Source organism: Neolamprologus brichardi, chromosome 5, assembly GCF_056152115.1.
Source record: "Neolamprologus brichardi isolate AB-2024 chromosome 5, ASM5615211v1, whole genome shotgun sequence".
Taxonomy (NCBI): domain Eukaryota; kingdom Metazoa; phylum Chordata; class Actinopteri; order Cichliformes; family Cichlidae; genus Neolamprologus; species Neolamprologus brichardi.
This window is the reverse complement of record NC_142108.1, coordinates 1,648,077-1,663,096: the sequence shown is the minus strand read 5'-3', so window position 1 is coordinate 1,663,096 and position 15,020 is coordinate 1,648,077. Positions and strand designations below refer to the sequence as shown.

Sequence of the window (15,020 nt, the reverse complement as noted above, 5' to 3'; positions counted from 1 at the left end):
TGATTGTTGGAGTTTTCTCTGTTTTCTTTGTATTATTGCTGGGTCTTCACCTTACAATATGAAGCACCTTGAGGCAACTGTCCTTGTGATTGTATAATTGAATTTAAAGCATGTAGAGTCCAAAATTAAGAAGTTAAATATATCATTAGTAACATGTGAAACGTTGCTGTGTAAGTAACACAAGAACTAAAACAAATATCAAAGAACCTGGAGAAGAACCCAGCATGATTGTTGGGGTTCATATATACCTTCAGATGACCAAAAAACCCTGGTGACACACATTTCTCTGAATAAGCCACTCCCCTAATCAAAGCAGCCACAAAAACGTGGAAGTTGAATTAACCTCTTAAGCCCCAACGCCCCCTGATACGGGGGCAAAAAGCAGGAGATCAGGTAGGCTTGGGGCTTAAGAGGTTAAAGGCCAAGAAACTATTGGGATAGTATTTCATTTTGACTCAAGTAAACAAACAATGGACCAAATTGGAAGGATGAAAGCAATGTTAATTTTGGCAAATTTTAATCTAGTTTTATTTCTAGTCTTTTCTTAGTCTTTTGACTAAAACCTTTTAGTTTAGTTTTTGTTAAAAGGCTAAATTCGTCATAATCTAGGCATTTATTCTTTTTAGTAAAGTAAAAAGTATAAAAAGTACTGACCAAAACATTCTGTGAGCTAGCAGACAAAAGCTGAGCTTCCTTAAAGGTTTGAATCCTGTGATATGTGGCATCAAACTAAAACATTCAATTCAATTCGATTTTATTTATATAGCGCCAAATAACAACAGCCGCCTCAAGGTGCTTTATATTGTAAGGTAGACCCTACAATCATATGAGCAGCACTTTGGCGACAGCAGGAAGGAAAAACTCCCTTTTAACAGGAAGAAACCTCCAGCAGGACCAGGCTCAGGGAGGGGCGGGGCCATCTGCTGCAACCGGCTGGGGTGAGAGAAGGAAGACAGGATAAAGACATGCTGTGGAAGAGAGACAGAGGTTAATAACAAGTATGATTCAGTGCAGAGAGGTCTGTTAATGAATGAGAAAGGTGACTGAAGTAGAAAAACTCAGTGCATTATGGGAATCACCCAGCAGCCTACGTCTATTGCAGCATAACTAACGGAGGGCTCAGGGTCACCTGATCCAGCCCTAACTATATGCTGAAGAAGGTGTCAGTACATTTCATTACAGAGTTTGTCCTTGTGCACTAGTTTTATTTAGTTATCATCTTGTTTTCGTCAGAAGTATAACAAGTATGATGAAAATTATTGGTCATGGAAATCGACACTGGATAAAAGGTACAAATTTTATAGAGTTCACATTTAGAAGATATAGATGAATGGAGCAACGAAACATCTCCCTTTAACACAAGAATCTGCTGTTTGTTTTTGGAAGAATGACCAGTCTCAACCTTTTCTGTACTGCTGTGTTTCCCAGCATTTTGGCCACAAGGGTACTGCAGGTGGACGGCAGTGTTCAGCTTGACATATGTACAATTAGATATTTTGTGAATTAAAGTGAATTAAAATGGTAATAGGAAGCGGTTTGTTAGTGATGTTATTCATTACTCTGACCTTTATCAGTGGACAGTGGGTCCAGCATTGGTCTTAAAACTTTGCATATGACTGGGTAGCATCAGCAATATATAGCCAAGAGACTGTGTATGTTTGTTTGTTTTTTGTTGTTGTTTTCTTTTCTTTTCCTTTTTTAAAAATAAAGTTTTCTCTTGTATTTTGGTTAGAGTGAAGATTTAAGATTGGGTGGGCCCTGTGGGAGCTTCTGGTTTTTAAGCTGCTGCAGTCACTTTGGGAACGACTGCTTTACTGTATGTATTCTCTGAATAACTTTAAACCTTAATAACATTTTTTCTTTCTAATCAGACAATAAGACTAACAAGTTCAGGAGGGAAGGTCCCATGCCGAAAACCTGTTAATGGACTAAAAGTGTTGTCCCTTGAAACATTGGCTGAACATTACACAAATTTGCTCTAACTTGACTATTTATTTTGGATATAAATGAGACCAAACAAATGTTGACAAGATTCATTTATCTCTGCTAATTGTTAACTGCCTGCCTGCATTTTTTAAAACCAAAAACTAGCCTAATAAGCAAAACAGATGATGTGTGATTCCTCTCAAAGATTTATTGAGTACACGCTGTAAAGAAATTCACCGAGCCAAGTATTACTGAGGGTGTGACTTTCTCATATCATGTGAAAGGAAGCTACTTATCCATTTTTCTTCTCTAACAATAGAATAATGATCATAATAACAAATGTGAGGAATGTCAAAAGTGACATTTTTTTACTCTATAAATGAATAAATAAATGATGAGTGACCAATCTGTGATGAACACAAAACCTTAGGTGGTTTGATGATCTTGACCATCAGAATTGATAATTGAATCGAGTCCCAACCTTCTACGAATTATAATATGCTTTCTGCTTCCGCTTCCTGGTCCTCCTTGCCTTCCTCTTTCAATTCCGGCATTCCAGTTTCCTCAGTAGGTTCCTCGGAGGAGTCGATGCAGGATAACCAAGCAAAACTGATCACAGGTAGAGGGAGAGGATCAAACAAGGCTTTTCATTTGTCTTAGCAACCCTAGACGTTTTGTCTCAACTTGTTCAGTCCAGCCAAAAACCACAGCCTACCAGTGAAAATGCCACTGCCAGCTAGTAACAAATAGGTAGATAACTATGGTAGTAATAAAATTTTAAAATTCTACAGCCAGAAGGTAGCAAAGAGAAGCAAAGGTATCCAGGAAAGGTGCAGCAAGACGCTGTCAGAATGGTATGTTTTAAACTGGTCCAAAGACTTAAGGAAGCTTTATTTTTATATTGCTTAATTATTGAAGGGGGCAGGAGGGGTATACTGTCACTACTGCTTTTTACAGTCACATTGTAACTTCAGAATTTACTACATTTCTATGGTGGAAGTGACCTATGGAGCAACAACAGCCATACTGAGTGGAAATATACTGTGGTAAGGATTTAGTGCCTCTAAAGTGACCGCGACTATTTGCAAAATCTGCCTCTACACTGTTTAGCTTTGGGTAACTTCAAAGCTTTACCCAAATCTTTTGGGTAAATCAAAATCAGAATCAGAATCAATCAGAATCAGAAACTTTATTGTCATTGTCACAGCTACAATGAAATTAAGAATGTTCCCCGATCATTGCATCATCCCTAGCAATATCAAAATATAAATAAAACAATAAAATTCAATAAATAAAATAGATAGAATACTTAAAATACTAATAAGGCGTAACAGTAAAACATTCACATACATTCCCACATGCTTCAGACCGTGCATAGATTAACACAAGAGTGGCGCGATGGACATTTTTTTTGTAGCATTCAGATGTGTTATTGCAGTTGGATAACAGCTGTGTTTGAGTCTATTAGTCCTTGCGCTGATTGCCCTGTACCGTTTGCCTGAGGGCAACAGTTCAAACAGGGAGTGGTAACAAATGTAACATTTTTCTCAATAGTGGGCACTTTTGTTATTAAGGTAAGGCTAATCTGAACAATCCAAAAAAGAATAGTTTATTTTGGTTGATTGTTGTCATCTGCATTTAACTGAATGGGTAGATGTGTTAAACGTTTAACCAGGTGCATGTACAATAACCTTTTGAAGAAAGCCTACTTGGTATAGTAACTTATACAGAGATATATTAAAATTAATGTAATGACAAACTATTGTAAGGTTGTAAAACTCTAGCCCTGTATCTCTGTGTGTGTGTCTTTTTTAAGACGTGTGTGCAAATTAATGACTGTCTTATCTGAAATAGGACACACTTTAATGTACATACGATTTTGAATGAACAGATCCTGTTTTCAGCAACATTAATGTTCTTCTGAGTCACTTTGTAAGTTTGTTTTTGCAGCCTCAGTAGAAGTGATTGACAGTCTGAATCCCAGATCTGACATGAATTAGACAGCCTGCTTTGGGCAATAAACACCTCGCCAACAATACTGAGCACTATGGGTTACCATGGCAACTGTCAAAGCTGATATTACAGCCACCCCTTCTAGCCAAAATGAAAAAAATAAATGTGACGCAGAGATGCCGATGATATATTCAAAGCAATAATGTAACAGTAGCATCTATACGATGACGTCATAGATCTTCCTGTATGTGTTTATAGTCATCTCGCAGTCGCTCCATATGGTTGCACGCGTCACTCAGGGCTGTTTTGCAGATGAATGAGAAAGGAGCTTCTCAAAGTCTGCAGGGAGGTATTCTTGGATCAAAACACACCGTTACCATCTGCACAACCAAAGCCAGAAGGAGCAATTATCTCACACATGGACAGGATATTTTCACAACACCCATTCTCATATAATTTCTTACCAAGCCCATAATGATTATGTAAAGCAGTCAAGTGTGCTGGAAATGCCTTTAGACATTGTACTTCATTAGAGGAGACAGGCAGGTAAGATTATAGCAAGCTGCAACTGTTTTTAAAACCTGATTTCTGATATCAAACAGATTCAGGGGGTCATCCACTTGAATGGCTTTCAGGTAACAGATGGACTTTTGTCCGTCTTAACTGGATGGATATTCTGCCTTCTTAATGTGTTGGAGCCAAGGTTATTATCGTTAACGGAAACTAACGAAATAACGAAAACTAGAAGTGAAAAAACATTTTCGTTAACGGAAATAAAAATAAAAGCAAAAAAAGGAAAACTAACTAAAACTATAATGGGTGTTCACAAAACTAACTAAAATTAACTGAATTTATAGCAAAAATGTGTTTAGTTTTCATTGATGTGTGCGTGTCATACAAGAGTCAAGGGTGAAAATGAAGTTTAGTTTCCAGATTTTTTTCTTGCTGTCTAATTATGCCAGCAGGTGGCAGCACGTTAGTCGAGCCGTCTGTGTCGCTGCTCCGTCCACGCGCAGAATCATGTCAGGAAAAGTCGGGAGCCAGAGTCCAGTTTGGGATTACTTTGAATATGACTGTGTTTTGGATAAAGCAAGTGTCTTGTAGTGGAAAGAGACAAATTATGAGGGACATTTCTAAAGGGAAAAAAATCCCACAAACCTTAAAGTGCACTTGAAAAGCTCACACAAGAAGGCTAACCTAGCTTAGCTTGAGAAGGTAAGGGAGCACACTCAACCCTCATCCCCAGAAAACAGAAGCTAACCCCAGGCAAGGCAGCGTGATGCATCCCGAGACAACAGGACGGGGATATCTACACAACTGTGTGAGTCAATTACCTTCAAAAAGTTTATCGATTCACTTGAACCAAAATTACGAACACCCGGTGCTGCGAGAGTTAATAGTCTCATTGGGGCCAAGATATACATTTTATAGTTGCCTGGTATCAATGGTTGTTCATCTGCCTTTATTTATTTATTTAAAGAACCCATAGGTGGGAATGTGAGTTGTCTGTCTCTGCGTGTTAGCCCTGCGACAGACAGGCGACCTGTCCAGGGTGCAGTATGGTAGCTGGAATAGCAACATACCCAAGGATAAGCAGAAGAGAATGACTGATATGTTGAAACTGTCAAAACTTGTTACACTTAATTATTGCAAACACAACTAAAACTATAACTGAAACTAATCAAAACTAAACTGAAACTAAGGATTTTCAAAAAAATAAAAACTAAACTAAACTAGCAAACAATTGGTAAAAACTAATTAAAACTGATATAAAATTGAAAATCTGAAGTCAAAACTAAATAAAAATAAAAACTAATGAAAACTGCAAAACTATTAAAACCCTGGTTGGAGCTAGTTGTGTTGTGTCAAAGACTATTTGTTTAGAGCCCTTTTCTACAGATCTAATTTATATTATGAAGAAGAAAAGGGGGCATTTAAACCATGAAGGTCAGTTGGGTAAAAAGAATACCAAAACTTATCTCTGATGCAGATTAGGTAATCCAAGGATTACCAGTCATGTAAATGAGCTGTAAACTTTACCTCAGAATAGATCTTATGTCATGTAGGAGATGCATTTTCAACATCAACTGAAGGCACTTTTCTGAATTAGGCTGGCATGGTTGAAATACAGCAAAGGAAGCGCTACATGAGTTCAAAGATTCAGGGTTTTGGTTCAGTATTTTGTCAGTGTGTGTGTAGACTTTTGACTATTGTTGTATATAAAAGGGATGCAAAACTCTAACCTGCGAACTCCACATTCAGTACTTCCAGTATAATGACATAGTATATTATGTTTATTTCACAAAAATGTGTTTATTTTATATGAATTAAAATGAAGGAATACATGAAGGAAAGCTGTAGATGAGGTGGGAAGGAGAGGTGTGGTGGTAGAAGAAGGACGGGAATAGGTTTGGAGTAAGCAGCGTATACTTGAATTTAAGTCAGGGAAACATCAGACAAATTGCCATGCTGATGTTTATGTGTTCAGAGTCCAGCTCTGCTCACAAAAAACAAAATGCATTTTCATATCACAGAATAGGAAATGACAAGGAAAGGTCATCCACAGGTGTTAATGTGTAAACCACACTGAATGTGAAAAATACCTTTAAATTAGGTCCACATACACATTTAATGGTCTGAAATGTATATTTACCTTATCGTGAAACTACATGCATATATTAAGTTGCATTTTCAAAAATATAAACAAACACGAGAAGATCCAGTGTCTCCTGGATTTAATCCCTGCTGACCTTGCTCTTCTTCTCTCACTCCTTGAAATTGTGGTAGCTGATATAAAAAAAAGGTTTAAAGAGATTGCTGTATATCTGTCAATTCAGATATTCAGCATAACTATTTCTGGGTTTAACCAGTGACTCTGTATGCAAACAGCAGACTCTTGTAATAACACTCTGAACAGCTCCTACTCCATATACAACCATCTAGTAATCAAATAAACTGTCGATCACACATCAACTACAAAAAAAACATGCACTTAATTCCTTCTTTGCAATAATGTGACAAATATTTCTCATTTTCTCGGACAGATCTTTTCTGCTTAAAACAGTTTCAATGTTTGCTCACATTTTGCCGTCAGGTTCGACACAGAAGATAAAATCTCTGTAGCCATGTTTGCAGAGAGATAACTGAAACATGTCTCTAGAGATTGCATATAAACGTCACTATATCCACTAAAGGGAATAAACATGAACTAAAAATACACCAGAGGCCACAATAAGGTAATTGTAATCGAGTATCACAAGCGTGTGTGACTGAACGTTTTCAGACTGCTGACCCAGAACACGGCCCACAGCTCTCCTTGCATCAGAAGCAAAAAATCTCTATCTCTAAATCTCTGTATTGGTTCACAGGTATTAACATACAATTTGACCCATTCCTGGTTTCTTAGGTTTTTGCACATTTCACACGTTTCACATTATCAAAGATGTTTTAATATCAGATGAAGGTGAATTTTTAAATGTTTTTTTTAAAGTTTATAAATGATGATTTCATGTATTAAGGGGGGACAGCGACCCAGAACTACCTTTTTCGCTATGTGAAAAAGTAAAATCATGAATTAACTGCGATTAGCCGCATTTTTTGGAAAGCTGATTTCAACTATACAAAATTCAGACCTGATCACTGGCAGAGCTGCTAAATCAAATTCAAATTCAAATTTTATTTGTCACACACACACAACCATACACAGTATGACATGGGGGTGAAATGCTTGTAGCTGTACAATGCCCGACCATGAAATGACAGAAAAAAAAAAAGTTTTGCAGTATTTACAATTTACAGGTTACTACAAAATTTACAAATTAACTTAGGAATTTACAGTAAAAATGTGCAAATAGCAGAAAGAGATTATCAAGATTATAAATTATAGGAATTATAGGATTATAGGAAGAGTGTGGTGGTGCGTGTGGTGATGTGATGTGTGGGAGAGTCCAGTCCTACACCTGGTTCAGGGCCCGAACAGCCTGGGGGAAGAAGCTCCTCCTCATTCTCTCTGTTTTGGCCTTAAGGGAGCGGAAGCGCTTCCCAGACCTCAACAGTGAGAAGAGTCCATTGTTGGGATGGGAGAGGTCCATCATAATCTTCCTAGCTTTGGACTTGCACCGCTTGGTGTAGATGGACAGGAGGTCAGGGAGCTCTGATTGAATGATGCGTTCGGCTGAGCGCACCACTCTTTGCAGATCTCTTTGAATCAAGAAATCACTAAAATAAAAGATGTCTGACAAACTGCAGTAGGCTGAAAGATCTCATAAAGCAACACACTGTGTCTCAATCTAATGAAGCTAAAGAACAGAAGAGAAACAAAGCCACTGACATTCATCAAACTGGAAAGGGTTACAAAGCTATTTCTAAGGCTTTGACACTGCAGTGAACCACAGTGAGAGTTAGCATTGACAACTCATCCACGTGTTAACAAAACAACCCAGAACAACATGTGAAGAACTGCAGGCTCAGTGTTTATGATTCAACAACAAGAAAGAGAGTTTGCAAAAATTGTATTCATGTGAGAGTTCCCACGCGAAAACCACCACTGAGCAAAACATTCTGTGAGCTAGCAGACAAACGCTGAGCTTTCTTCAAGGTTTGAATCCCGTTACATGTGGCATCAAACTAAAAACATCATTTCATAAAAAGAACATGATACCAGCAATCAGTCACGGTAGTGTTAGTGTGATGGTCTGGGTCTGCTTTGCTGCATCGGGACCTGAACGACTTGCTGTAAATGATGGAACCATGAACTCTGCCCCACACCAGAAAATCCTGAAGGAGAGTGCTCATCAGTTCATCAATTCATGCCTGAAGCACAAACTCACTTGAGTTACGCAGCAGGACAAAGATATGAAACACAGCAGCAAGTTCAGCTATGGATGGGTCACAAACAAAACACATGAAACTACATGAAGGTTTTGGAGTGACCTAATCAAAGTGGAAGATGTGAAAGGGTCTGTGATGGACCGAGCAGTGAAAGAAACTCCAAAAAAATGATTTTTTATTAACCCAAAAAACATAATTAGTTAAATCATGCAAAAAGAATCAAAATCCTGGGCCCATAAAAGAGGTCAAAATAACAGAACTCTACTCAAAGTTGACAACACTACTGATAACTCACACAAACTGACCTAACTTAACGAGACAAAGGGGAAACTTAAATAGTGGCTGATCAGCCCACAAAAACAGGAGAAGGGGTAAAACACACAAAACCTAACTAAACCTGACATAATGAACTCCAATTCCCCCCATGGTCCCGAGTTATGGCATGAACCAATTTGTAGTCTTCCTTTAAAGCTGGCTCCGCCCCTTTTCCACCTTTTGGCTCCTTAATCAAGGGACTGGAACAGCTGCAACTACGGTAACTCAGAAAACAAAAGATTAATCACACATAACAGTGTAAACTAAAATGTGCGCACTTATTTTAGAATGCAGTGTTATGTGGATATGTGAATTAACTCTAAAACAAAACCAGTTATTTATTGTCCTGTAAATTAATCCCTATATTTAAAGAAAAACAAATGTGAATGCGATGTTACTTATAAGCCTCTACACTAGCATGGTGGGTATTATCACTGTGTGGCTGTAAGTGCAGCCATCACAGGGTCATTATCAGTTACTGCAACAGCCTGTCTGCAGTTCTTGTGCCAAGGGTGGCACAACCAGCAATTAAGTTTATGAGCGATTTCACAAAGGCCAGGTGGGCTTGGATTACTTTGTAAATGATCATTGGATTTGCATTATGAAATGCAAACGTGACAAATATGCAACAAACAAGACATCAGGAAGAGGCCAAATACTTTTTGACTGCACTGCCTCTTCAGCTGCCAAATGGCAGAATCACAGTTCACTGCAACTGCAGGCAACACTGCCAGCCACCGCCTCCATTGCAGTGGTGAAAACTGTGAGTATGTGAACTCATGATTGCTCTGTGGCAACACAGACATACCAGCAGCATTTCAGGGGGATTATTATGAGGAACTGCACACACTTATCACACACACTGAGCTCAGATATGATAAAAATGTCATTGATCCCTATGGTTGCAATGCACACCCCGTGGTACGGTTGTGAAATGAAAGGATTTGGTTTTTCTTGTTCCCTTGTTGCACAGTTTGAAACGAGGTAAAACTTTGTAAATGCAGCTGGGAAAGATTCTCATTAGAGTGGCCTGTGAAAGTACAATAATTGTGGATGGCAAAAGAAATTAGTATAAAGGTTAGTTAATTAGGAAGCTGGCTGTTACAGGCTCTATGACTTAATGCATATTAGTCACCTATATGCAAATATGTCCTGCACTATTCATAGCTGGAAGGCATGTGTAAAAAGGGCTCTGTGTATACATCATTCAACATACAAAGAAAATTAACTGGATTAAATAAGCTTGATACAGCTAATACCTGAATTGAATCCTATCTTATTGTATATTTTATTCTATTTTATTCTACTGTATATAGTATTTTATTTTATTCTATTCTGTACAGTTGTGTACTGTATTTATTCTTATTGTATTCTAATTTTTGCTTTATAACTTTTGCACTGTCCACTTCCTGCTGTGACAAAACAAATTTCTGTTCTGTAGTGTGGGACTAATAAAGGTTATCTTATCTTATGCTGCTTCTCTTCTATTATATGTGCACTTTTCTTCCTAGCAAAACTTAAAATAGCTCCAGTTCATTGAAGATTCAAATTCAAATTCATTCTGTGGCACACAGCCTAACAAATACAAAACAAATAAAAGAAAAATCAGTAGCCCTGTTGTGTAGAATCAAAGTCTCTGTTATCTTCTAGTCATAACGCCACTGTGCCTGGCATTCACTACACTCATCATCATGCTGTCTCATCAATGCTCCAGTGGTTAAACCCTTTATATAATGATGCAGTATTGTCTCAAAAAGTTGGCTGGACTTGTATTATACAGTGATGATGAACTAGGAGCCACCTGATTTATTTCCAAAGCTTTCCTGCCAAGGCTTTAAGAGTACTTCACATCTCATCTCCATTTATATTATCAACAGGAACGTACAAGTCTTGGGAAAAAACACCAAGTGCACTATTCACTGCTGTAAGGATCAAACTGCTGTTAGAGGCCTACAGTTAGTATTTAGACTTTTTCTGCCTCAGTATGCTATTTGAAGAGTTTTCACATTCATTCGGGAATTTAACAAAAAATATAAAGAACACTAATTCCAAAACAGATTACACAATAGGGCAATAAAGTGTCCCTCCTCACTGTAGATCTTAGTGGACCTGCTAAAGGTTTCACATCTTTCTTTGATACTTTTTAAAATTTTCAGCACATTATCTATGTTTATGTGATATTGTTGAGACATTGCAAAATATATCAAAAGGACACGTTTTACATTCAAAACACATTAAATTAAACAAATAAAATAACATAATTACAAAAATAGGCGCCGAAGGGAATCAAGTTTGTTTCCCTTTCATTGAGTTCAAAAACGGGCCTTTAAAGACGGACCTCAACCACAACGTAAGGTTACCTTTCAAAATAAAAGGAAAACAAAATCATCCGCACTGAAAAATGCACAACAAAGTTTCCGGCGCCTCTTTGTGAAAACGTTAAGTTGAGCTGACAATTATGCAGATAATACTCCGAGAAGCTTCCGCATCCTACGAACACGTTTCTTCTTTAAATCTCCGCTAACAGCGTAACTGTACGTCAGTTACGCGGGTTCGGAGCTCGCGCGTAGTCGACGCACGTACATGGAGCTGGAACAGAAATTAAGCGAACTGTCCAAGAAACACTGAAGAAAAACGTTTTCTTTCGTTTCGTTCACTCAATTCTGACAACAGCCCCGCTTAAACACCGTCACCAGGGACAGAGAGTCTCCGTCTCTTTACATCCAGCTGCTGTTTGGTGGCCTGCGTTATTCCACAGAACAGCAGCAGGTGAGTCACATCGGGTTGTTGCTAGTTTCTGTTCTCTGAAACGGTCCCGGGCTGTTATGCCATACACAGCGTCTCTGGTGCTGTTTTTGTCCTCCACGATGAAAACAAACAAACATAAAAATGATTCGTGTTTATCGTTGAAAACGGCCAGCACTCAAACGGGTTTGGCAGGAACATTTCCTTGTCCCGTTGCGTCTTTGTAATATGTATACAAATCACTGCGCATGCGCGAGCCACGAGCCCTTTTTTTTGACAAGCTAAAGCTTAGGTCCTCGTGTACCGTTTGTGTACTAATGACGACAGTTGGTTACAGTGTGACACAAAGACATTTTGAAGGCATTTCAAGCTCTTAGTCTTCTTTTAAAAAAGATAAATTGTGTCCTGAGACTTCCTGTGCATATTTACGGCAGTCACAAGTTTATGAAATTTTTTTTATCTCATTCCTTTTTTTTTAATTAGATGAAAGAAGCAATGCCTGAAAAACATGTCTCACAAAGAAGATAACGAGGAGAAGAGGCGGTAAGGAGTACAAACAAACAGCATGACACTTTCAATAGTGCTTATTAACGCACTGGGGAAATCACTGCATGTAAATAAAATACACACTTTTGACTTTCCTCTTTCAGCTGCCACCGCACTGATTTGTATGCCAGCATCCCTCGAACATGTCTGCCTATTGTGTACCACCCAGACTACAACATCACTTTTATGGGCCTTGAAAAGCTTCATCCGTTTGATGCGGGAAAGTGGGGGAAAGTCATCCGCTTCTTGAAAGGTAAGCGAGTTAAGAACAGAGTGGCAGATGGGGAGGATATCTCCCTGAGCTGATGAACACTGAATCAACCAGACTGAGGTCATAAAGGCGAAAAGAGCCGGAGAACAAAGCAGAAACAGTGGAAGAGGTAGTTGTAGTTGAAGAAGAGGGAGTAGGGGAGGCAGAGCAATAGAGCACAGATAATTAGAGAAAAGTCCCTGTGGGAGTTTGTGCAGGTATAGTAGATGAAGGCCAGTGTGGTTTTGGAGGCTGAGGGAAAACAGTTGCTGGATAACTGGCGTGACTTCACACCGAGCTGTTGTCAGGCTGCACGGTGGATCATCTGTGCTGTTAAACGTGTCGCACGCAGTTTAATGAATTCACAAAACTTTCAGAAGTTAAGAGTGCAAATAAAGAGCTGAGCTTGTGCTGACAGAGGAAAACCTTGGTTTTTCTAAATTTAGCCACGCAGTAATTGGAAGAAAACTGGATGATATTGCAGAATTACTCAGCATATTTAGAGAGTGATACAAAGGAACTGGTTGTGCACTGGGTTTTTAATGAGCCCTCTGTGTTACGTCCAGAGTTGGAAGCCAATTTTGGAGCACCGCGTTTCAGCGCTCTAAGGGAATAAAGTGTAAAATGGCCCACAATTGACCGGCTGGTGCTCATCAAAAACAACCTACGCTTCTTGATATAGTGACATTAATTTATAATGAAACTAAAAAATTAAACTCCACGCTTTTAAGCAGCTACTTTGGGACTGTTTCTGCCTGATTTTACAAACCTCTCTTTAATGCTTTATAACTTCTTATGCAAACACTACAGCTCCGTGGCTTCATGGTTAACGGTTTAAATTTTAGCATTAAATAAAAAGCACAAGTTGCCTAAATTATTTATCTCTAAGAATTAAATGAATCCAAAAAACATTTTTGTGGCGCACTTTCTTTGAAGCTACAGTACTTGACCAGTATTGTACTTATCAGTTCAAAATTGATTCAGACAGGTTAGCTGGCCTGTCTGTTCAGGTCTGTGTTTGTGTTTTCACCAATCACAGCTAAGAGTTTTCAACAGTTCTTTTTTTTTATTGCAATTATTGAAATAAAAATTCAGTCTTAGTGGCGAACAAAACATAGACCATGTGCTTTCTCATGTAATCTCTTAAAAGAATATACAAAAGAATATACATGCATTTGTATGTATAAACAATGTATATAGTGCAACACTGAGGTTCTGGATGCAAAAGTCCCATTCATATTCTCCATAGAAATTTTGATTATGAGCCATAATGTAACCATATAATGTAAACTTAACATGAAAGATTGTGAAATGATGCTATGTGCTCCTGTAGAAAACACACATCTGTATTATTTCAACCTCGCTTTACCAAAAAAGCATTTTACTTGCAATACCAAGGAAAAAAACTACTCTGCTCATAGTCCTGTATTGAAACGGCAATGCCTCTGCTTGGTGGATTTTACTGTTACCATGGAGATGGTTAAACCTATGAAGATCAGGTCAGTTAGTGAGAGCAAAATTTCAGTAATGGTGAGACTGGTGACTCCACTGAGGAATGAAGGACTGTACCATACAATAATGTCCAATGTCCTCATACATGGATCTCATTTGTCTAAGAAACAAAAATTAGGTAAAAAAAAAAAAAATCTGGTAAATCTTTGTTTTTACATTCCTCGGATCCCAATCAACCCAAATAGCAAAGAAAAATTAAAAATGCATGCCATGAAAGAGTTCGGGTCTTAGGAGGTTAAGGCATTATGGAATAAGTAGTTCCTTCACTTTTAAAGATAATTATGCACACACTTTAACTGTTTACACATTTGCTTAACAAGCAAACATTCATGGGTCAATGAGCCCTTCTGAATAAAAGAGCAACCAACTACAGCATCTTTGTACACTAGGGATGCACCGATACCACTTTTTTGGAAACGAGTACAAGTACGAGTACTTGCATTTCAGTACTCACCGATACCGAGTACTTAATAAAAACATGATTTAAATTTACAGGTAACAGCTTTAGTCCTATAATTTAACAAAAAGAACAAACAAGGGACTGGTTTGGAATTAAGGACATTTATTTAAAATGAAAAGCATGTTGTTTGCAACATATTACAGAATAAATAATTATGAAAAAAAAATTTAAACAGTGACAGTGCAACTCAAGTATTGTTTTCAGTTTATTGTAAACTCTGCCGCTTTGGACAACACAAGGGGCATTAATAAACATCTTTGCCATTTAGTGCACAATATTTGAATAAACTAACAACATCCACCAACATAGAACTGTGGCAGTCAGTGTAACTGAGGTAGGTATTAACATCAAGTCTAAGATGACTCACTTAATGGAGAAAAAAGTGAGTGGCAGGATATTTTTTTTTAAAAGAAAAGTAGCTTTTCTGCATTATCAGCAGTCAGACTGTTTCTGTTCATCTATAATGTGTGACACTGAGCTAAA

At 38.0% G+C, this 15,020-nt stretch overlaps 1 protein-coding gene across 1 annotated transcript in view; it reads left to right on the top strand.

Moving 5' to 3' along the window:
• Nucleotides 1–11,577: 11,577 nt before the first annotated feature.
• The window catches only part of hdac11 (histone deacetylase 11), a 57,835-nt gene continuing 54,392 nt past the window's right edge, over nucleotides 11,578–15,020 (top strand). Inside the window, 3 exon segments of the mRNA XM_006800198.3 lie at nucleotides 11,578–11,793; nucleotides 12,253–12,312; nucleotides 12,420–12,568. Of these exon segments, the coding sequence (XP_006800261.2) occupies nucleotides 12,278–12,312; nucleotides 12,420–12,568 (184 nt within the window). The 5' untranslated portion in view covers nucleotides 11,578–11,793; nucleotides 12,253–12,277.